Here is a 23,687-nt window from a genome sequence, read left to right on the forward strand (position 1 = left end):
TTTGGTTAGTATTCGATGGTGTCCCTGTTCCTTAATTGAAATAAGATAAGACAGATCTCTATCATGATCATGGCATTTGATCACACTGTGGATACTTTTGGCCAAGCTCCTATAGTTTCTTTGTTTATTGGACGTTTATTTGTACTTGCGGGTAACGTGTATTAGACCATTCGAAAGCAGTGTACAATCTATTGTCATAAATTTTCAACTCACCATTTGATGTTCCATTAGCACTATTGACTGCAAGAGAACCAGCAATATATTATCGTCTAAGTATGAGTGCCGGAGACATGACTGTTCTCAGTTTAACACAGTTCTCCCTAATTTTGCACTTTTTTGCCTACTTTTCTCGCCTATACCGATACATTTTAATCACGACAGTCGTTTCTGATACATTGCAAGCTTTTGTAAAGTTCTCTATAGTTAGCTATAGTTACTAAGTCGTTTTAGAGGTCAATTTACCTCGCCAGAGTGCTAGCTTCTTAGTCCAGCATACAGTCTGGGTGCTTAAACCATTAATTGCATGTATTAAATTACCAGTCAACCATAGAAATATGTATAGAAACTACAAGGAACGACATTAACTAACAGGCATCCTGAGAACGATCGATAATTGTAACTTTAGTAACGCAAAATAACGCCTTTGAAAACTTACCTTGGCAACCAGGCATTTGAATTGAACATCCCGCACCACAGATTTGGCCAGCACCAGGCTGCGGAGAAATGCATCCGGGATTTGCAGGTTGCGAGGATGAATTACTTGCGCAGGGGTTTGGACATATTGTATTTGAGCCATTGCTGGATCCATTTTTGCTGTCTAATATCGGTGGTGGTTTCACCAGTGGCTGATCATCCTCATCCAAGAAGCTGTGTCATGCATAAGATAACTAGTTTAATACTGAGAATGTGCCTCGAAACATTTGTAACAGAAGTACTCTAAAACGGCGGCAGCTCTGGTGACCTAATGGTACAGTTCATCGTGTTGGATACTCTATTCTCACAATGCATTCCACGAAAGAACAAGAAATCATGCTTTTAGCCACTTCATGTTACAGATGTCAGGATAAGGACAGGCGGCAGGGACCACTTTGGCTTCACCTTACAGTTAATTATATCACTGTAAGTGTAACAGGGAGCTTTAAGCTATCTCTTTTATTATTGCTAGGTAAATTACCTTAGTACATTTTTAAGAAATAGCTAACTTAGTTTTTATTTAGCCCAATTTACGCGCTGAATACTTCTCGCATAATATAACCATTATTTCGGTTAATTACAAGTGCAGCATTGTGTGTCTTTTGTCATCGTTTTTTGTCCTACCTATACACCTCGTTGCTCCAAGGCCCTCCCTCGCCATCGCCTAGAATGCAGAAAAAAAAAGAGAATTTCCAGTCACAAGTACGTAGAATATTTGGGGAAAAAAACCAATAAAATTTGTTTTGATTTGTTTCCTGCAGTTAGGAATCGATAATACTTATCAAAATCGTTCTAGTAGTTAAAACGATTTTTGATGGATTCTGGCCAGCGCGTGTGATTAAATGTTTGATTAATCATTTGCTGGGCAATCCAACGGGTCAGCGGCCGAGCGAGTTTGCCGCTTGTCCTATCAGGAGCGTTAACCCGGCAATATCAGTCGAGATTAGCTAACTCACTTGTTTTCTCGCTTGGCAGTGCATGCCTGAATGTTTTAGTTTCGACTGTGGATTAGTTTATTGAGTAAGTTTATCGCATTGAAGTCATTGTCCAGGTATCACGATCATCGTTCTGGGCTGACTCTGATGACATTTATTTAAATGAGCTCACTCACGGTAGTTTGAGTTATTTTTGTTGCATACAGAATTACCTGGATTGAAGGAAATGATTGAAGGAAACCTGAAAATAGTAGTTTATTGAGATAAAAACACCAAAGAGATAATATAAGCCATAAAGGAACAAGTATGGTTAAAGATGGAGAAGATTGACACGGATTACAAACAACGAACTTGAAAAATTTGAGCTAAACTTTTCGAGATGCGTAAACCGTGACTTAGCGCCTTTAAATACTGTCCCATGTTACTCGTACCGTGACGGTCATAGGATCACAAAGTTGTTACCTTGACATTCCGCGCTCGGCCCATGCTTCCGATAAGTGTTCTCGTCATTTTTTCCTCCAAAACACTGTCCACCGTTCTGCAGTGCAAACAACTTCAAGTCTTGTTCATCTGCTGCCTCGGCGCATTTCATCAGAGCGTTAATTCTTATCCTGTAGTCATGTTGTTTGAGATGGGAATGCCTGCCCTCCAGACTCTCCATAGCACGGTTTTTAGGAGAATCTGCCCAGCAACCGATGCTTTTAAAAACTGCGTCATAAAAAGGTAAATTGCAGGATTACAATACTCATCTAAACTGCAACAAATTTACAGGCGTTACAACTCATTTACAGGTATATCACTCAAACAGTGGAAAGTAACATTTCAAATTAAATGGACAAAAGTAAACGTTATACTATAATTAGTCAAAATGCTTACATCTTCCTTTGATCTCGAACTTTTCTGTTCTGTCTGGAGGAGTAGGTTTAGGTTTCGGCTTTTTGGCGTCATAGCTTGGTTTTAAGGCAGATCCCGGGACCATCAATGACGCTGCTGAATTGGCCATGGATCCAGCTTCATTTGATGTGACTTGGTATGGATATGACATCTGCTGGTACTGATCACTGGTGTAAGAACTTGAGGAAGAGGAGGGTGAATAAGACAATTGCTGGGTTTGTATGTTTGAAGGGTATGATGAGGGGTATGGTGCCGACCCGGGGTAAGGAGCCGAGTAGTAAGATGGAGAGGCTGGGTACGAGGGCGGCGAGGAGTACGAAGAATACAAAGAAGACGGATAATCAGAGTACTGCGATAAGCCGTAAGACGGAGAAGGATAGGCCGAGGGGTAAAAAGACGGCGATGCTGGGGAAGGGGACGGAGCGTATGCTGGATACGGGTTCGTGTATGGATATGGAGAACGACGACCAGCCTGTGCTTTTCTAAGAGCTTTCATGCGACGGCTGGTCCACCAGGGCAAACCACCTGCAAATAAAAAAGATCATTGTACCTCATTTGGAGAAATAAAATACATGTACCTTTATATAATCAGACATTGTAAAGCACCTTTAAATATTAGGATACTGGTGCCACAAATTTTCCAAGTCCCTCTGAGTGACTGGCTGACTGACTCACTGACTGACTCGCTGACTCACTGTCAGTCTGTCTGTCTGTTTGACTGACTGACTGGCTGACTGACCTACTGACTGACTGTGCAACGTATGTAATAATTTGTTCGTTTTGTTTTGTTCAATTAAGACCAATTAACATGGTATCAAGACATTTTCTATCACTTACCCGATCTTTTGCCGCCGGTGGCAAGCTTTCTTATCAGTAAGTGTCGATGATTTTTCTTAGTCCTTCCAATGGCGCCAACAGCCATGACAACCAATACTAAACTCAACAGGAGCCATAACTTATCCCACCGCATCTCTATTTTACACAGCACCACGTACCTATTAAATAGAGATATGATTTTTGTCAGATTTGTTTTTGCTCGACTGGAGAAAGAAACATGACATAAATACGGCGTGTTTTTCTGCAACCACCTTCGCCCGTTTCAGAACACGGCTGTAAAACTGGACGCTACCCTGGTTATTAACCACGAACCACACGGGTACACCCGCTGGGTTTACTACGAAAACCAGTGAACCGTGGCGCAGCCATGGGCTCGAATTTGTGAATAGCGACCACTCCCACTTTGTTTTGCTGACCCGCCCACATTCCTTCGTGTAAACGAAGTGCAGCGATAATAATAATAATAATAATAATAATAATAATAACTTTATTTATATAGCGCCATTTCTACGTTCATAGTGCTTTACAACGAATAAAACTATACAGTCAGTAATAAAATCTATATCAAAAAGAAACAAGGTTTAAAAACTTAATACAGGTCGAAAATGTTAACAATGTCTACAAAAACAATGAGTAGCTCAGTCTCCACGAATAGTTTAAAAAGGTATGTTTTAGGGCCCCTTTTGAAGCTCTTGATAGAGTTCGACTTGCGCAAGGCAAGTCTTGGAACACATTCACTAAATGCTCTGTAACATAGGTGATACAAGATTCGAATCCAGACTAAAGAAAAGGGAAAGAAGTGTAGCGAATAAATGTTGTGGGCGGGTCAGCAAAAGAAAGTGGGAGTGGTCGCTGTACAAAATTCAGCCCATTCCACGGTTCGGTGATTTTCTCAGTAAGATGCCATTCACATAAGACTGCATCATTTCTCTCTCCTGTTGTTAGGACCCCCGGTGGTAACAGCAGGAGACAAAATGGAATTGAAACTCATGAGCCGTGGATATTGACGAATAAACAATTCAACCGATCGGAATGGGTTTATGAGAGAACACTGAAATACTTTCTAGTTGTAAACAAAGCGAGATCTAACTTTAAAATGCACAAATAACCAGTGCAACAAATAGCACTGAATACACCAGTCGACCCCATTGGGTTAAGATGTCCTGCAGTCGGTATGCGGTCCGGTGTGATCACCGCATCAAGGGGATAACAAAATTATGTCGACCCTTTCATCAAAATGACTACACCGAAAAAACAAAGCTATGATTTGAAATTATGATGAACCAAAATCTATCGCGCCAATTCTACGTAAAATGGAACGAATTGTAGATTGTCAAACTTGTCAATTTATCTTCGTAGCATTCTTCAAGCGAGGTAGTCTCTCCATTTAAGGGTAGACTGTTATCCAACAAAAAATCAGCTTGTGTTATTCACGATGACATTACAGACTGGAACATTTATTTGATAACGTTGGGTAGCATAAAAACACTATAACTTGCAAGTTAAATTTTCTTGAAATAATAACTGGAATGCATCTCTTTCAGACTACGGCAATAAAATGATCTTCACCGCTAGAGGAGTCTTAACTAACTTCATGCATCGAAAAGCTGCCATGCATAGGTAGAAGCTTAAGTGATAGGAACTGGAACGTTTAAACTTGGAAAAAGGTTTCACGTTACTTTGTGACAAAACAAAGTTGCCTTTTTTGCCTGTCAATACGGCTTTTTGGTCTCATGCATCAAACGGCCCCAGAGTGCTCTAGATTCTAAATAAGGCGTGCTTAATTGATCATTTGTCCGTGTAACCCTTCAAGTTGAAAGTCAATCAATGAGTAGACAGCGATAAGTACAATCTCGTGCTAAACTGACACTAGAACAGAATTAAACAACTTCAACTCTCTCTTCAACTTCAACTTCACTTCAGCTTTCCCTTGACCTATAACCATAACATGTTACCACCTGTACAAAGAACTTTGTGCCAAATTCAAGACCTTTTTTCTTCAGATGTGTATTGAATCCTTTAGTAAAGGAACTACCATTTCAAAGAAATATTAGCTATCCTAGATTTTTCTCTTCCTTACCTTGAATGCACGTTTTCAGTTTCTATTTCCTGACATGGGTAGCATGGGTGTAATGAGTGAATACCCCGACAACTGACGCCTCTATGATTAAAACACAAGCACTTCCTAACTTACTTCAATGATCTCATATATTCTACTACCGTTAAATTATTACTGAAATAAATGATTGGATAAATCTTGTTTTTAGTGCCATAATAGTCGTAAGAAGAGAATTCAATTCACATGGAGATATATTGTCTTATCCACTGACAAACATCTCTAGTTCGGAAGTAAATAAAGGATCTTATTTCTAAAGATTTGCCCGTTTGTATTGGTTTGATATTCTAAAGCTGTTTTGAGGGCAATAAACATGACACATTTCTCTCGTTTGACGCTATCAGTATCACTCACACTTGCATTATTTTGTAACATCTTTCCCCTTGAACTTACCCCAACAAAAAACAATGTAAGCGGCGAAGTCCTCGATGAAAGCATTGAGTTTATCCTGTTTGTTAAAGATCACCAGCATATGAACCAGTCTAGCTGGCTATGAGGTCAAGTACCTCTTAAAGCCTCAGGCGACCAAAAAATAAATGACAAAAAATAAGAGGTTTCTCGAAATAATTGTATATTATATTAAAGTTTCGGTTCCAGCCCAATGGACCGAGGTGTCAGATTTGTTTATCATTGCCGGCTCGTAACTCTCAGCTGTCTGTACCATGAAGCGTCCAAGAGTATTGGTACTTCATCATGTTCATGTCCCTTGAATGCAAGCAGAGTCTATCGCAGGTTACCCCCCCCCCACCCCTCCCCCTTCTCTCTCTCTCTCTCTCTCTCTCTCTCTCTCTCTCTCTCTCTCTCTCTCTCTCTCTCTCTCTCTCTCTCTCTCTCTCTCTCTCTCTCTCTCTCTCTCTCACATCCCCTCCAGCATTCCGACAGGTTGCCCCAGCAGTTGGTCTGTAGTCATTTTCCCCCTGGCAATGAGAGGCATAACAAGAGTGGTCTAGAGTAAACTACATTTTCCAAGTCTCTCCCGCGCGCGCTTGAACAGCACGTCCAATGGAGCGTTTTCACTCACGCGGCCAGCCGCCATGCAAATTTCCTGGGGCAAAAGAATGTGTTAACTTAAGAAAAGAATTCAACTCCCACTAGCCTGATTCTCAGATGGCCAAGACCGTCTCAGACCAGGACCGTCTGAGAATCAGGCTTAACACACAGAACTAGTTTGGTACACCAATATGGCTGCCGTGACGTATGGTGAAAAACTACACTAACCAGCAGTCTGTAGTGTATTTAGTCTCATATGTTTGCCTAAATGTAGGGGCACACAACGAAACAATTTGTCAGAATTCATCGGGGACCATAGTTACACACACAGTTGCATGGCCATATCTACACCTTTAAGGAAGGGGAGACATGCCGTTATCCACTGCAACTAAGCCGTTGTTTAATTTTTAACCTTGGATATCATTAAAAGGGATCGGAAATTAAAACAAGTTCAAAACATGACACAAGAAAATGATACGGAAAAAATGTGAGGAGTAAACGCTTTCATTCGCAAATTTTGTTCTTTATTTGCAATCGAGGATAGTCTAATAAAGGCAGGATTAGTCGTATAGTTAATATTTCCATTTACAAACAACTCTAAAGTTCTTGAACATCGTGAGCATTACAATTCATGTCTCTTTAGTTTCAGTCGGTCTTGCCTTTGTTGCACATGAAGGCCAACCGTGTACACACTTGTGAAGCCAGTCAACAAGATGAGCCCACAATGAGATCCTGTGGTCAGCATTGTTACTAAGTAACGGCCGCGGTAATCAGTTGAATTGAACTGAAGCTTTCATTCCTTCATTCTACTCATCTTTTCCGGTGCCAGGTTTTTTCGAGGACGGTACGACTGGTCATAAATAGAGTTTAATAAGTTCATCGCTTACAGCAGAAGGTGTCAGGACTCCGAGATCTGTGAACAGCAGAGTAATGTAGGACGGGGGAGTGTAATCCACCACAGGATGACCATCTACACAGGACGAGCTTCCTGAGTACTAAAGCAACAAAACCACAAGGCATAATTAATTAACGAATTCAAGAGGAAATCAAAGATTAGAAATCGGCTTCTTGGTGCTAAAATTGGTTTGAAAGCATTAATGATGACCTTCGCCAAACGTAGCTAATAATTATTCCGTTCTTTTACGGCGCAAAAAAAAAAGTCGAATTGTGAGTTATTAAACAATTCTTGTACCCTCTAAGTAAATTTTGGCGTTTTCCTACAGAATTAGTATAAAATTATCACAGTATCAGGGATTTAGGTAATCAAACCAGCCGTCAGATCAATTAATCTGATCGTATTGAATGGGAGAGGATGGCCATATTAAAGCAAGAAAAAGACTTTTAAGCAGGGAAAAGACTGACTCAGCATTTGTGTGGGCCAAAATAAAGTGGCAGTAATAACGAACTGGCCGTATCAACGAAAGCGAGCACTTCTTTATTTTAAAATCCTTCGTTATCTGAAAGTTACCATGCTACAGGAAAACATAAATTAATAACTATAATCTGAAGAGGTAAACACACCTTGAAACGATTCGGCACGTCTTCCTGGTTAAGTGGATACAATCGAACAAACTTAAAACTCTCTGCCACAACATAGAATGGTTTGTTTACAGCTTTGGTCATGACAGCCATCTGATATGTACCAACCTGATTGAAACACTGCAATATTACACTCCTAACAAATCATAGGTGTTTTATCGGCCGGTATTTAATTACAGTAGAAAAAACTTGATTTTACTTGATTATAAGTCAGCTTCATCTTTACAACACACAAAAACACGACTTCCACTTGCAACATAGTCACTATCAAGGCTTTACTCTGTTCAGGGTTGCCATCCACCGGAGCAGAAAAAAAACCCTGACTTTTCACTGACTGTAAAGCAATTTTCACTGACTGTCAGGATGATTATTCTGGCCATGAATCTACAAAAATAAGAATGGCTCAGATAATTTTTAAAACAAAATTGCCTTGTCTGTACAAAAACATCTAATAAAATAATTTGTGGCAACCTTACGATACAATTCCCTGACTTTTCACTGACTTTGAACAGGGATTTAGAAATTTCCTGACTTAATACAAACTCCCTGATTTTTCCCTGGAGTTGCAGAATAAAATCTTATTTTCCCTGACCGTGGTAAACCTGCTGTTGTTCAAAGCTATGAAAGTGGTTGCTTTCTCATCTTTTGTTGGTCAGCTAAGGTTGCTCCAATTTACGTCAGACATGAATTTCTAATGCCTGTTGCAGTTAAAATTACAAGGCTGACAAGCACGCTGATTTCTGAGAAGGGACTGAGCTGTCCGGGCTCAAGTGCTGGCAGTTGTCATGGTGTGGTGTTCAATCTTAGACAAGACATTTTACTCTCACAGTGCCTCTCTCCACCAAGGAATATAAAATGCAAATATATGTACAATGTAAATGGGTAACAGCACACTGTAAGGGCAACCTGACAGAATGCTGGGGTGTAAATTGTGAAAGAGTAACATACCATCTACAGGGTAAACCAAAACTATTGGTGGCTTCATACTACAGAAACCAGAATACAGCTGCTGCAAGTTCCTGTATTAGCCCAGATGTAGAAAAGACCATTTTACAGTTGTCTGCTCAGTGGCCTGGCCTCGGAATGGCAGCAAGGCTGGAGGTGACCTTGTTTTGATACAGACCTCATTGCTTTTGTTGTGTAAATCAAGTCGTTATAATGCTAACTAGGTGGCATTTATATCAAAAAAAGCAGAGAGGTCTGTATCAAAGCAAGGTCACCTCCAGTCTCACTTGAATTTATAGGCCAGGTAACTGTAAAATGGCCTATTACCAACCACAATTTATGAGGGGAAAAAGTTAACAAGCAATACCAGTATTACTCACTTTATTAATGATTCCACCACTCTCTACAACTCCTTCTGCCCCAACTAGGACCAAATCAACTTTTTCCATCATGTAACTGAAACCAAAATGGTTTCAAAGTTTCAGTTAGAAAACGGTAGTACATACACTGTAGAAGAGAAAAACTGAACCTTCAACAAATGAAAACTTTTGTGACATGGCATTCAAGACACCAGTGTTACAAAAAGATTTGGTGAATGGCAAGTCCCCTGCAAATGAGATCTTCTGTTGCTCTACCTAGGGAGCTGCAACTACAATAAAGCTAAAAGGTAGCAAAATAATCAAATTTGCACTCTAGCAATCTTACCAGGGCCGCTAAGAGTTGGGGGAGACAGAGGAGAACTGGGGAGAATAGGGAGCAGGAGGGGTATGGGAGGCAGGACAGGAAAGACCAGAAAGCCAGAGTTCTAAGAGGGCGGGAAGTGGGAGAGAAATGCAAAATGCTAATTTTTGTCGTTTATTAATGTTAGACTACTTCAAAAACAAGAACCCAAAATGTTATTTGACTTGCATTTAGCATCTTCTGAGACTTCTGCTGAGCAAAGGAGGAAACCAAAATTTGTGCTCAGGCTGAAACACAGACTTACTCCCAACTAAAAATTGCGCAGCAAAATGGCTAGGGGGCAGGAGCAAGATGGTAAAGGGTGGGAGTCAGGAGATAAAGGTACAGGAAGCAGGAAATCAGGGTACAGGAAGTAGGGAGTTCTGACCTTGGTGTCCCCCACCCCCTCCACCTGAGAGCTAAGTTAGTGTGGTTTCATTTCAAGTCTTCCTCATTTTAACTGTTTTTAATAAATGCTCCCTACCCAACTGCTGAGTCCAATATGACTGTGGAGGGAATTCCAAACTGCTTCAACTGATCATGCATTACACAGCTGAGGGAGAAAGTCAATTATCAAATCATACTAATATTGATATTGATGTTATATATATGTATTAAACATATCACAAAACAAAAGTGTTTTTCATTTCTCCCTGCTAACCAGTAAAATGGCACAGTATGAAGGCATTAGTGACACAATGCCAAAATCTAACTATACACTACAATATCATACAAAAAAATTATACACAACATAATCAATCAACCAATTGACCTGGATGACATGATTTTTTTCTACCCACGACACTTATTTCACTTTTACCTGGTCCATACCTTTTGTAACATGAGCTATTTCAGTGTTCATGTCCATAGAGATAAGCTCTCTATCAATCCTAGAAAACCTGTCCCACATCTGTCATGCCCAAACACAGAATTTACTGACGTATTTTAAAGAAATGTTTCTTGTGTGCTACACACAACTAAAATCTGAACCTTGATCCATAACTTACCCTGATCTGTCAGGAGCTGATTCTGTGACAAAAACATTCAAACGTTTCTTTTGCTCAGTGGCCCTTTTAAGAATTTCAAACACAACCCTTGATCGGGAGTGGGTAAGAATTGTCTGAAAAAAAATTAAGAAAAGAGTTAAGAATAATTACATTTGATCTTGGAATCAAAAGTTTTATAGATATATTTGTTTCTCTTGCAGCTTTGGGGAGGATAAGATGGTCCACTCACATCTATGTGACCAAGCCATTTTTAAAAAATGTTTTTCCAAACTATCATTGTCATTTCCAGGCTGTATATTATGGGTCATTTTGCAATTCTAATAAACCCGAAAAGCATGTGCCCCAAACTGTAATCATCATGCACTTTAATGCACAGCAACCATGACGAAATGAAGCACACAACAGAAATGTCTGAGGGTTGGATGAGGGGAGTTCTTGAGATTCTGCAATCAAACATTTTAGCGAGCAAAAAAGTAACATTAAATGCGACAAGATGAGAAGGATTTAACTTAGCAATGAAGCAATCTTTGCAACCTGGAAAAATTCATAGGACTTTGTTTTAGTCCGGAAAACCACAGTGCAGATTTCCAAGCATTCTCAAGAATTCAAAACTCTGAATTGGAACTTTAAAAGAAATATGCCAGTGTAACTCAGTGAAGATCTAGTATTATAACAGGGGAGAAAAATGTAATAACATTTAAAACCAAGACAAAGTACGTTATACTTACTGCTCCATCCTTAATAAATGAGTCACAAAGTTTGGCAATTTTCTGTCTGGCTGAGGCTGCTCTCTTGAGGTACAACTGCCCTGATCAAAATAAAAAGAATCCAGATGGTTGTAACATAACTGAATACTTTAAAGAAAAGTCAGGAAATATGAAACAATATTGGTGGCCCCTACCTCTCTCAACCAGCACTCTCTTGCATTCTTGAAAGTCCTGTAATGAAAAGAAACATACTCACTTTCAGTGTAACAATTATAACAAATTCTTACAATATTTTGTTATCATGGCACATGACTTTGACCAAATTTGTAGGATTTTTTACTAAGAACCTCTATCAAGTAAACAATGAATGATTATATTTCTTGCTAAATAATAAAACCCCAAAACTTGTTCTTTGCACAAGATGATAGTAAGGCTACATTCTACTACACCACCAACATTCCAGAATGATATAAATACATGTATATTGCTAAAAGATAACAAGTTTGATATGCATGCAGCTTAAACAGTTACGACATACTGGGTTGTCCAGAGAGGCAAGTGTTATAAATCTGAGAAACAGTTCACAACCAGATGATATTGAAGTAACAGAACCTTCTGTTCTGGTTAGCACTTCAATCACTTCTTTCAGATTCTCCCTCAGCTCAGACAATGTTTCAGCTATAAATATAAATGAAAAAATAAATAATCTGGTGAAGAGTATTATCTGCCCTTTCAATAACAAGGACCTGACATTGATACCTTTTGCTATAAGCATAGCATCTATTATGATCACTCTGTTTGAGCAAACACCAGCCATTACTAGAAATAAGGTAACTAGATATAAGAAATACGCTATGACCATAACATCTGCCATGAGATGATGAAGGGTACGAGAGTTAATCCCCCTGTAGGCCTTATTCCAACAGTTATCCCTCCATAAAGTCAGTTTTAGACATGGTACCTAATTCTTCCATGAATAATGTTACCAGCCATGTGGCGTAGATGTTTTCATAGAGGATGAAAATGGGTGTAAAGCCGCTTAGACTGTTCATCTGAGCAAATTCATGCCACAGGATTGGCTATTTCAGACCTTCCTGAGATTTCCGAAACCACAAAATTTAATGATCTTAAAAATAACTACCTAGGGAGGGATTTTCTTGTGAATAAAGATTATATGGAGGATTACTCTCTTGGTTCTCTTACCATACTGATATAGAATTTGCCAGTGCAGGTTTAAGGGTAAAATATTTTCCATCTCCTCGCTAGTGAGAATATTGATGATAACATTACCTTCTTTTTCATGATTGTTTGTGCAAACAGTCAGTTGGTCTACATATAAAGCTTAATAAAAAGAACATTACATGCCTGGGGGGGGGGGGTACTTTAGGAATTTTTGGGTGGGCATGTGCTGCTGGGACCCTGGAACCGTTAGCCTATACTAGAACTAGTTCAGCTAAATTTTGCTACCCTACACTAGAGTAACTAGTATTAAAACCACCGATTTCCGTCTGAATCCCGATTTTTGACAGTTACTAATATCCAGTAGTGTATTATGATAGTCATCTATCAATGATGTTGAGGCTGAGTTACAAAAATTTAAACTTGCCGATTTCATTGTTTTATATTTTTGGGGGACAATTCCTGGTTTCCATAGTTTAGATCAAATCTTCAACCAACTGGTCAGTTTTATAAAAAATGATACCCTATTCTAGACCCAAACGCTCTGATTCATATAACCTATGCTAGAGTAAACTGCTTGAAAACTATACCCTTCACAGCGGCACATACCTATATAGCCCATATATGGCAGTAACCCCCCCCCCCGGAATACACGTTAGCTTGAAGATATGAAATGATATTTTACCCTCCCTATCCTCGTTCATAAAATATTGTTCTTACCACTCGAAAATAAAAATTAGTATCTTCGCGCCGCCATGTAATATCTTCTATATATGTAACGGGCAGTTTCTGTGTGCCCTGATCTGCTGGTCACGAGTGCTGTTTTCTTTTCAGAACAGCAAGCTTACCCCCATTTTGATTCATGAATTCCAGCAGCGTTTGTATAGCGGCTACAGCCGTCGACATGCCCGGATCGTCAACCATGCACTTTTTAAAGAACGCTAGAGCCTCTGAGAATACAAAACAAATGAATAGTGAGCAACACTAACTCATTTGACTGCAAACAATCGTCAGCCAGCTGACCTTCGTTCTCCATCTTGTTTCGTTTTCTTTAAGAGGTATACCGCTGGAAAGCTCGATGGCTCACTACAATTTCCCTCCCCCTGGATGGGCTCCCTTGGGATCATGTTGTCACGCATTGACGTTGTCTTTCACATGCTACCCATGATAGCTTGGGCGTAGAGAATTCTTTTTTGACCGTATTCCTGTTAGGAGGGAGAGAAAATAAGGAAATTTTTTCATGCGGCCCACCCGAGTTCATGAAACGGCGAGTTTCGTGGATTATTGCGGCAATACCTGCCCATGGTAGTGCGAGAGGACTGAGCTGAGGATAAGGCGCTTTTACGATATACTTTGGTACTGATTTTACTGACTTACATTACTAGTGACTTGCAGAGTATGATGGAGAGGGAGTCGTCTTCGCTTCTTTATTTTTAAGCTCTCGTACGCGATCACTCAAACTAGTGTCTACTTCGTATAACACACAGACTAGGACTGTACACCAATCCCTAAGGAGCCACGAAATCAATTGCAAAATCGCATGGTTGGAGTCTGGTGGGAAAGTGAAGACAATGAACATTGTAGCTCCAGTTTTGTTTGCTTTCGTACTCCTTTCTTTCTTCTTCCTCCTTCATTCCTTTTTTAGCTCTCTACTGAATTTGTTCCTTTCTCCTTTCCTATCATCGTCCTTATCAGTTTCTTCTCACCTGGCCTTTATGCTTTCTTCCTCTTCCTTCTCGCTTTATTCCATCTACCGTTCTTCTCTCTCCACTACCTTTTTCCCTGTTTCCTTTCTTTCTTCAATCTTTTCTTTCTACTTCTTCTTCTTCTTGCCTTGTGACGACAGCAGATTTGTCCGCGTGACATCATTATCCGGCTTGTCGCGTCAAGAGACTTCTTCGTTGTAACTGATCGTCTGTTGAAGGTCAGGTCAGTGTTATTTGCATATATCTAATACATTTGGATTGAATAGTTGAGCTGTGTACACGAACCTGAGAAAACCTATCACTGCTTTCCAAGGACGGCGGGGGAGCTGAGAATCATTATTTTGAGTTGTCATAACAAAAGAGTTTTAAAATGTCGGCTGCGAAAGAAGATCCTACAGAGTTGGGAATAGAGAGGCCAAAATCGAGGAAATCGCACGAATTTGACGATATTTTGGACATGGTTGGAGGCTTTGGTCGTTATACATTCGCCCTGTATGCATTCATGTGTGTCATGTCCCTACCGATCGGCTTACAGCAACTCGTTCAAGTTTTCTACGGCGCCACTCCGAAGTATTCGTGTGTTTCCTTTTCATCTCCCAACAACGCCACTTGTTCAGAAACTACAAACTGCTGTCCCAACTGCGTCAAGTACGAATTCCAAGCTGGGATGACGAGCGCTGTAACCGAAGTAAGGATGATACTATAAAACATTGTCTTTCAATTTCCATACTGATCACTGAAACAATGGATTTTAATGAATACTAGATTTCAATTCTTCTTTAATATATGCTCGATGTTGGTTTAGTATAATAACCTGAAAGTTACTTTGAAAGTTGTAAACTCGATATCAGACCACATTTCTAGGATACCGCAAGGATTTGTGACTAATTATTATCGACGGTGCAGATCGAGTTACCATTTCCCGTTTCAGTTGTGGTTGAGTTGAGGTCCCCTGTTTTGTAAGTCAAATGAGTCTGTGAGTAGAGAGTCGATGAGTCATAGTTCAAACTGCACACCGGTTAACCAGAATAGCGTTTCGTTCAGCCATTCGTTCCGATTTAGGGTAAATAGCAGTTTAGGCTACCGTTCAGCCTGAATAACGCTCAGGTTAGCTTGTTAATGGTAATGCTTTTCCGGCGTATACTTGAAAGAGCTATCGATTCACGCGTGATTGATGACTCATTTGACTTATTGAGGTCTATTGATGTTTGCTTTACGTGAACTAAATGCGAGGCGGTTTGGGATCAGTGCAAAGTGGTCTGGTCCATGTAGCGAATTCGGGGGTCCGTCCGAAGGGGTAGTTGTTTGGACGGTTGCTATGGAAACCACTTCCTCAGCTAGGCCCGTTGCATCAAGGCACACTAATGAAAAGTCAGTGGGGTAAGAAGTAAGGTGTAGTAAAGGAAGAAGGAGGTGAGGAGACAGAGGAAGGCGTAGAGAACGAACGCAGCGATCTAGCAACAAGTCCTAAGCAGCCTGACCGCTGGTCCACCAATCATTAACAACTTCTTTCAACGAACTTGAGGCCGTTAAATGCTTTAGAAACTTTTCAGTTCTTAAGTCGTGTGACACAAATTTTCATTTCATGCAGGAAGATAGTTTTGAGATGCGTCGTATCAGGATCTTAGATCATTCGTTCTGTGGCAAACAGCGTTTCCTTATCGATTCATTTCCTTGTTGCGTTTGCTGTCACGTAGATTACCTCTCGTCTCTCACCGAGTAGAAAGAGAAGGGAATCTCTGTCTCGCAGGGTACTGTCACGCGAGGACTGTATATGAGATTAATCTTAATAAGGTTACTTTTCAATTGATAGCAGGGAATTCCTGCGTAACCTAACTTCCCAACTTCCTCTATATTGCAGAGTCAAAAACCACAAACAGTCATTTTTCGTTGGCTTTGCAAGCGTATGCATGTAGCCAAATATCTACAATATTAGGAGATAAAAGAGGTTTGGAAGAAGCAAGATTTTGAACACTTTTGAAAGTGAAATACCAACTAACCCCTGCCCCGCCAAAAAAAACATCGCTCCTTTGACAGTCACGCAAGAACAGAAAAACTTTTGATCACCTCTCCTTGCCCAGTGGACACTGGGTAGTGATTTCGTCCACCCAACCTGGCCCCTTTTACGTTTGAGATGCCATTTAGTAAAGACCTAGTTATTCTGTCAGTCACGACCCGAGTATCGTTCCACCAACTCATATAATTATATTCTTTTCTACCTGTTACTCATCCTAGTGGGATCTGATATGCAGCAGAAAACCTTTGAAGGCCATGACGCAGTCAATTTACATGGCGGGTCTGTTGGTGGGCTCAGTGGCCATTAGTACCCTGTCAGATCACTTTGGTCGAAAGATCAGTGTTTTCCTCAGTATATTTTTCATGGTGAGTAACAACTTCCACACCGAGGCACTTGCCTCAGTCATTGGTGCACGCCGGTTTTTGCCGGTTGTAGTCACCATAAACACCCGTGATACCCAGGAATAGAATTTTTTTTTTAGAATTAACCATGGAAATTGCATCAGTCATATTTTTTTCTGGCTACTGAGTAGTACGTTCACTTTTGTTTTTCCATTGTTTGTTTGTCTTTATGTGTTTTTTAGGCACTGACTAGCTGATCAGGGAAAACTTAGTATATTTTGTATTTCGACCAGTTTTGAGATTGCATACACCATTTTAACTCTTAACCATAGCTAACGAGCACGCAATGAGCTCAGGGATAGATAGGTCTCTTCTTGTTATGCTCGTTATGATAGTTGATAGACCCTCTAAACAGTTGCTGAATGTCATATTTGGGTGCTGTCTATTAGTGGAGAGAGCTTAATAATCGAAGTGGAGTGCACTTAAGTGAAACCAGGCTAATTAGGGGCGAGGGGAGCTGGTAAGAGAATGAGGCCTCATGTCAGTTCAGGCTAGCCTTGCTGCTGTTTTCTTGCGCTCGAGCTTCGTTGTTCTGGAAAAGGGTTTCTGCGGGTACTCTGGTTGCAGCGCATGCATGGTTAGCACGGATTGAATCTTATTTGTAGTTTCACTCTAGCAGTGTTAAAGAACTACTAAATCCCGAAAGAATCTTTACTATCATGCATTGTGTTATTTTTCAGGCGGTTTGTGGAACAGTGTCGGCTGTATCGGATTGCCTTTCCTTGTTTTCGTTGTTCCGTTTCGGAGCTGGTGTGGCCACGGCGGGCTGTCTTCTCGTTCGATTTGTCTATTGCATGGAGATCATTCACATCAACTCGCGGACTGCCGCAGGAATAGTTAATAACATCTTTGTTAGTATTGGTTTTTCGACCCTGTCTCTACTGGGTTATTTCATACGTGATTGGAGATATCTAATGCTGGCTGTGTCTATACCTGGTGCGCCATTGCTGCTCTGTTGGTGGTAAGTACTTTTTCTTTCCTTGATTGGATAATGCTCCTTGCCTGGAGATTATTTTGGATGCTTTTCCTTTTCAGTAAACCCTATCCTCATTCTATTAAACAATTAGATTATGAGCTCGAGATTTCTTTCGCGAGATAGTTAATAATCTAATCGTTTTAGTATAAATCTATTGGTCGTTCAAAACTTTATCTAAATCCTCCTCACAGACACTTTGAAAACGCAAAGAAGCGGCCCTTATATTCATAACAAGCGCACACTGCTAGGCTACTCATTATATACAACAGAATAGATAGTGAGTAGCGCAGCCAATCAGCGAACAGCATTCGTGATAGAACGCTAGTAGATTTATGCTAAAATGGTTAGTTGCCAAGGCAATAACAGAAGTGGCCTGTTCCTACTCTTATAACCTTCTCGCTGAACCTGCTGCTGACAGATCTTTTTCGCGATTCTTATCAATAAACAGTACACAAGGACTCTGAAAAAAAAGGCCTGATCGACAAAAATTCTATATTTTCGGTATTTCGACGATTAAAATATTAGATAAATTACGGATCGGAGTATTCGTCCAGAGTATAAAAGCTAGGTCAAAATGAATTTGAAGACAAGCAATTGACGTTACTAGTGGTACTAGATGTTTCACTTGAAATCCCTATTCTATTTTCCCAAGAACTCGCTTGTCGTTCAGTGTTCAAATCCTAGCACACGCAACTAGGAAGTCTTGACGTGATCAATAAAAGACTAACAATGTTAAAACTCTAACAAAAGAATATGCTGAATTTCTTCTTTAAAGCAAGTGTATATTTTGTTTGAAGCTTGATACCTGAGTCTCCTCGCTGGTTGATTGCTAAAGATCGTCTGGACGAGGCTCACGAGCTGCTTATGAAATATGCCCGGAGAAATCGGGTTACTATTGAATCCACTCAGCTGAAACACGCAATACAGGAATTCAAAAAGGAAGAAGTTCGAAATCGCAAAGAAAACAGGAAAACTTATGGTATTCTGGACATGGTGAGAACTTCGAAGCTCAGGAAAAGAACTATAATCTGCGGATTTAACTGGTAAGTTGGTGCTTTGTAATTAATACAACAAATTGTTGCATGAGAAACGGTGAGTTACTGAAGTCCCGTCCACGTTTTCGAAACGACGCGTCTTCCATGTTGCGTTTTGCGCCGAAAAAACATCAGAAGTTTGGATCAACGTCAGCAGCTGGCCATGGGTAAAGCATCCTAGCACCCCGCATTTGAGCACGCGACGCGACGTCGGCGTTTTCGAACGTAACGCTGCCAGTCAACACCATTACGATAGAACTCTACTCTGGATAGCGCGCGTTTTTAATGCGTTTTCGATGAAAATGATATGCGTTTTCTATCGTATTAGTGTGGACAATAGACAAAAACGTACGTCAAAAACACGCGTTTTCACAGGAAAATGCATTAACGTGGACAGAATTTCTGGTACTCGTGATAAAATAATTGTAATTGATAACCTTTCCAAGTCTCGACTGTTTTTATTGTAGGTTCGTGAACGCCTTAGTTTACTTTGGAATTAATTTGAACGTTGGGAATTTGGCGGGAGACATGTACCTGAACTTCTTCATCCTGTGTATTGTAGAAATTCCGGGGGCTTTGCTTCTCTGGTTTTTCATGTCAAGGTATTTTTAAAATTATCAATCTTTCATTGAATTATTGCTTTGGTTATGTTACTGTGTTCAACGGTTAATAGTCACTGGTAAACTCTGAAATACAGAGAAAGGGTTTCTGTCAATGCATCATAAGGAGGGAGTCACTTTCAACTTCATTGTCAGTTGTGATTTACGTGTGTATCGTGTTTTCATGTCTGTAAACAAGAGGTGGCGACATCTTCTGAAACCCCTGAATCACCTGTTAATGATTTTGACGTTTCACGGCTTTTTTTCGTCATAAATAAACTTAAGCACGTTAATTCCCCGTATGATACGCGCCTGCAGGGAATTTTTATCGTCTTGGACTGGATATTTGTTTTGATGAATACAACCGTGACTACCATAATTCCCTGCGGGTGCGTCTCATACAGGGAATAGACCAATTTCGATATATTCAAATTCAGCCTAAAACAATACACTTCAGCTCGAGGCTCCGGGGAATAACTACAGAGTTTGTGGAGTTTATTCCCCGGAGCCTCGTGCTGAGGTCTATTGTTTCAGGCTGAATTTTAATATATCGAAATTGGTCTATTAACCATTGATTATAGTTTCCAGTTCCTCTGCAATATCTCTACAGGCTCCCCACAGGGGCTCTGTCCCAGTTTTGGTTTATACCGATAGCTTGTGATAGCCCATTGAGTCAACCAATATTTACGGTCTATTAAATTAGCCGACTATAACAGCCTCCCGGGTAGTAATACAATGTTAAGTTAACGATAGTTTTGTATGGGAATTGGTTGAAATATTGTGTTCTCTTTTAAGATTTGGCCGTCGTATCCCGTACGCTACCTTCATGATCACTGGAGGTGTCGCAGAAATGTTGGCGCTGGCTGTTCCTTCTGATGATGGTCAGTAATCCAAAAATACGTATCCTTATCAAGATATCCTTATCCAACACTCAGGAACTCTCGGAACGCGTTATGCAGGCTAACTTTATGCTTGCAAACAACAATCTTACCAACTACACACATTATCACAATGCGTCAAGCAGCTGAGTGACACAGGGTTAAGGAAAATGGTTAACTATTCTTACGTCTCCCCAAGATAGTGTTTTTATTTAAAACCAGATTTCAGAAATAACATCGAAACAAACAATATTCAGAGCCTGTTGATGCAAATTCTCTTAGTCTGGAGTGAAGGTGAGAACGATTTTCTCAGTTTAACAGAGCAGTTTTCAATGTAGTGTCCAATCACACAGACATCCCAATGAACCAATTTAAACTCGAAGTAACTACGTGTAGCTGGCGCAAAGCGCGGGAAAAGGACTTTTCGTTTCAATTCTGATTAGACGACAACGTGGTGAAAGCTGATTTTAAACCCGTGAAGCCTTGTAATGCAAAACCAAACCAAATGTGAATGAGATTCGTTCTACGCAAGATGCAAGAATCTAAGCAATCCCCTTTTGTTTCCTCGCAGAGTATCAGGTCATAATCACGATCCTAGCTGTTGTTGGTAAAGCTTGCATCTTGGCGACCTTCCTGGGGATTTACGTGTTCACTGTGGAACTTTATCCTACAATAATCAGGTGAGTTATGGTACAGCAGTAAGGTGGAATCACCAGAACTAGACTAGGTTTAAAAAAGTCACGTTCCTAATTTGTATTTTGCCTAAGATTTAAATTCATTCAGAGTAAAAGGACAATTTTCTTAAGCTGCGTCTCGACAAAGTTTAAACCCTCATAAGCCGTTCTTTTCTCTGATTTTCACCCCGTTAAGGGCCAACGGGGAAGTGGGCAGATGTATTTTAAACTGAAACGGTTATATTGCTAGATGTCTGGATATTAGCCTCGTGTTTTTTGTGTGATCAAGACGCAAAACCAGAACTTGGCCAATACCCAGCCATCTTGACCAAACGAGCTTGGTTTATTACCCAGATATGCTTATTTATTGTTGTTGTTGCTGTTTTCTTGTTTTCGTTATAGGAACACTGGGATTGGTGTATGTTCTATGATGGCTCGTTTTGGCAGTATTGTAACACCATACATTGTCTTACTGGTCTGTATCATTAATTACTTATTTCTTTGATCTTAGTAGTCTGACAGGAAACAATGAAGTTGTTTAGCATAGCATCAACAAAAGGCCTCCTGTTTGTATCTAAACTTGTCACCAACCTTCTCTCACACTTTCTTCAGGACTGAGAACACCAAGTGTTTGTGTGTATCATTCTACCAATGTATTAAGTGTTTTTTCTATTTTATTTTATCCTAGTTATGTTATTTTATAACACTATTTCCTCAGGCTGATCTTCCCAATATGAGCAAAACGCTTCCGCTAGTCATATTTGGCGTTTTCGGAATTGTCGCGGGCATCATGGCCCTCTGGCTTCCAGAGACGCGCTACAGCCCCATGGCCCAGACCGTTGAACAAGCAGAGGCCTGGAGAGAAGACTACAAAATCTACTGCTGTAAGCGTTACCATACTGCAAAGGAAGATGGGAGCGTTGGTTTGATGGACAGGGAAGATGGAGACGAGGCTGAGCCGAGTCCGATACTGAAAGAGGCGCCAGCCCATGAAAGTAAATATGACACTGTTGTTTAGGTCAGCATGTAGGAAATTCAACAGTGACAGGAGAAGTTTCCTTGCAATGGTCAACTGATTAGCTATCGTTTTAACAAGGAATCGCGTTCACTTCTTACTGGAATCTTAAAATTCAAAGTTCCCATGAACTTAATTTTAAACGCTGGAGTTATTCCAAATAAAAGTGACAGTGTTACTATTTTAACTCCAGTTGCTAACAGTGTATGAAGAAGAATATTGCCATTGACACTGAGGCATACCACTTATTACGGCCTCATCAATTCAGTCGCATGCACGATTTCTTTTTCATACCTTTTCATGGATTGAAGGGCCTGTACATGTTAAAATGGTCTCACTTATTATTTTTTTTTTTATTCGAGCCTTATTCAAGAGCAATCTGATAAGTAGGTAACGTTGACTTAATCACAGTTTTACTTTTCTAACGGCTTTTTCAACAGTATCAGTTTCAATGTAAAAAAAAAGTGATGGATATAACCTCTTGATTTCAAATATTTTGATCCCTCTTCTTAACGATTTGTAATGTCCTCCACTTGCATTACTCTACTACTGTAGGAATTATCTCAACACTGACGTGAGTGGTTACCGAAGCAGTCAGTTTCTGTTTGCTGACACCCGATCAATGGTCGTCTGAGCCTAGCCTTAGTTTTTAGCTATCTTACAATATTTGACATCATGAATCTTCCAAAAAAAAAAGCGCGATTATAGAAAGGGAACGTAAAGCTGAAGATGCAGACGGCCACAAGAAGAGCCTTTGTATTTTATATTACTCTTCAGTTAATGATTGCAACTTTGATGTACGGAAAACTGCAATCTAGTCAGTCCTGGACTTCTGTCTTTGAATGTCTTACCTGACGCAAGAGATTTCCAAAATACAGCTTAAGTGTATATGAGTACTGATCTCAAGTATTCATTATGATGACTGCTAAAACAGGAAACTTTTAAGTCTACAACTGGCTTGACATTATTATCAAAGTTTGCATCTCATTCAAAATGATTTCTAAGCATATCTGACATTGTGAACTTATTAGGGCCATTTTTATGTTATTCCTTTTGAAGGTGTTTAACTAGAAGGTAAAATATAAGTATATCCAAGTTTAGCTGCTTTAGTTATGTGATGTAACTGATGGCTTATTAAAAAAAATTGGACTACTGGTCAATAGTTTGTTTTTTACTTGAGTGTCGAAAGTAGTTCGCATTTGCTGTAATAATGGGACGCATTTCAGCCCGGGCTGAAATATAAGACTGGGTGCCAAATATGAAATTGCGTGCGAAGATCAGAGTTACCGGAGAATCAAAATGACGTACAGGACACGAATTGTGAAAATGGGAGCATACAACATATGCTTCCCAGGTGATCTAGCCTCTTGTTTTGGCGATCAATTTTCAACCTTTTGAGATAGACTACTTCATTTTAAGACTAAAAGAGTAGCGGAGACCGCCTCACGCGCACCGGGGACTCTAAACTAAGTCATGATGGCGTTGGATTTCAGTGAAATGAAAAGAAGAAAAATATTTGAACGCTCAGTCTCGAGCTTCCAGGTTGAAATATAGCCCCACTTCATTTTAAGACTGAAAGAGTAGCGGAGACTGCCTTACGCGCATCCTGCTTTTGACCAACTTTGACTCGATTTCCAGGAACTTGGGGGATATTTGCCAGTACCGGGGACTCTAAACTAACTAGTGATGGCCTTGGTTTTCAGTGAAATGGACAGAGGAAAAATATTTGAACGCTCAGTTTCGAGCTTCTAGGCCGAAATATTGCCCCACTTCATATTAAGACTGAAAAAGTAGCCAAGACCGCCTTACGCGCAGCGTGATTTTG

General features: G+C 40.1%; 3 protein-coding genes across 4 annotated transcripts in view; 1 reads left to right on the forward strand and 2 right to left on the reverse strand.

The window, feature by feature from the left end:
• The window catches only part of LOC110056781 (collagen alpha-4(VI) chain-like), a 24,515-nt gene extending 18,285 nt beyond the window's left edge, over nucleotides 1-6,230 (reverse strand). Inside the window, exons 1-9 of the mRNA XM_089279311.1 lie at nucleotides 5,869-6,230; nucleotides 5,440-5,520; nucleotides 3,360-3,517; nucleotides 2,505-3,047; nucleotides 2,091-2,336; nucleotides 1,318-1,357; nucleotides 656-867; nucleotides 214-240; nucleotides 1-30 (exon numbers count right to left, since the gene is read on the reverse strand). The exon at nucleotides 1-30 is cut by the window's left edge and continues 135 nt beyond it. Coding sequence (XP_089135437.1) covers nucleotides 1-30; nucleotides 214-240; nucleotides 656-867; nucleotides 1,318-1,357; nucleotides 2,091-2,336; nucleotides 2,505-3,047; nucleotides 3,360-3,492 — 1,231 coding nt within the window. The 5' untranslated portion in view covers nucleotides 3,493-3,517; nucleotides 5,440-5,520; nucleotides 5,869-6,230. The remainder of the gene's footprint in view (nucleotides 31-213; nucleotides 241-655; nucleotides 868-1,317; nucleotides 1,358-2,090; nucleotides 2,337-2,504; nucleotides 3,048-3,359; nucleotides 3,518-5,439; nucleotides 5,521-5,868) is intronic.
• Nucleotides 6,231-6,967: 737 nt separating this feature from the next.
• Nucleotides 6,968-13,648, reverse strand: LOC110056797 (translation initiation factor eIF2B subunit alpha-like). 2 transcript variants are annotated; one of them, XM_089279313.1, is made up of 10 exons: nucleotides 13,586-13,648; nucleotides 13,411-13,512; nucleotides 11,922-12,061; nucleotides 11,578-11,614; nucleotides 11,405-11,484; nucleotides 10,677-10,789; nucleotides 10,154-10,222; nucleotides 9,330-9,405; nucleotides 7,987-8,112; nucleotides 6,968-7,460 (listed from the first exon to the last, which is right to left on the reverse strand). In XM_089279313.1, exons 1-10 carry the CDS (start codon nucleotides 13,596-13,598, stop codon nucleotides 7,320-7,322), a joined length of 897 nt encoding a protein of 298 aa, XP_089135439.1. In that variant the 5' UTR covers nucleotides 13,599-13,648; the 3' UTR covers nucleotides 6,968-7,319. The 2 variants fall into 2 exon arrangements, with proteins under 2 accessions (XP_089135439.1, XP_089135438.1); XM_089279312.1 differs by lacking the exons at nucleotides 13,411-13,512; nucleotides 13,586-13,648 and having other exon boundaries at nucleotides 11,922-13,266.
• A 555-nt stretch (nucleotides 13,649-14,203) lies between these two features.
• Nucleotides 14,204-23,022, forward strand: LOC110056849 (organic cation transporter protein-like). Its single transcript, XM_020763406.2, has 9 exons — nucleotides 14,204-14,956; nucleotides 16,504-16,650; nucleotides 17,367-17,647; nucleotides 18,460-18,705; nucleotides 19,164-19,298; nucleotides 20,091-20,176; nucleotides 20,745-20,853; nucleotides 21,250-21,322; nucleotides 21,566-23,022. Exons 1-9 carry the CDS (start codon nucleotides 14,639-14,641, stop codon nucleotides 21,863-21,865), a joined length of 1,695 nt encoding a protein of 564 aa, XP_020619065.1. The 5' UTR covers nucleotides 14,204-14,638; the 3' UTR covers nucleotides 21,866-23,022.
• The last annotated feature ends 665 nt before the right edge of the window (nucleotides 23,023-23,687 follow it).

Source organism: Orbicella faveolata, unplaced genomic scaffold (assembly GCF_042242905.1).
Source record: "Orbicella faveolata isolate gen_17 unplaced genomic scaffold, um_ofav_v1 contig_47, whole genome shotgun sequence".
Lineage (NCBI taxonomy): Eukaryota > Metazoa > Cnidaria > Anthozoa > Scleractinia > Merulinidae > Orbicella > Orbicella faveolata.

Excerpts from the sequence above, each read along its gene's own strand:
- LOC110056797 (XM_089279312.1), bottom strand. The coding sequence starts at position 12,257 with ATGGCAGATGTTATGGTCATAGCGTATTTCTTATATCTAGTTACCTTA. Across the intron at positions 11,615-11,921 it reads TTGCCTCTCTGGACAACCCA|GACTTTCAAGAATGCAAGAG; the intron begins GTATGTCGTAAC and ends TTTTCATTACAG. Across the intron at positions 9,406-10,153 it reads ATATTGGACTCAGCAGTTGG|TTACATGATGGAAAAAGTTG; the intron begins GTAGGGAGCATT and ends TTTTGGTTTCAG.
- LOC110056849 (XM_020763406.2), top strand. The coding sequence starts at position 14,639 with ATGTCGGCTGCGAAAGAAGATCCTACAGAGTTGGGAATAGAGAGGCCA. Across the intron at positions 18,706-19,163 it reads ATAATCTGCGGATTTAACTG|GTTCGTGAACGCCTTAGTTT; the intron begins GTAAGTTGGTGC and ends TTTTTATTGTAG. Across the intron at positions 21,323-21,565 it reads CACCATACATTGTCTTACTG|GCTGATCTTCCCAATATGAG; the intron begins GTCTGTATCATT and ends CTATTTCCTCAG.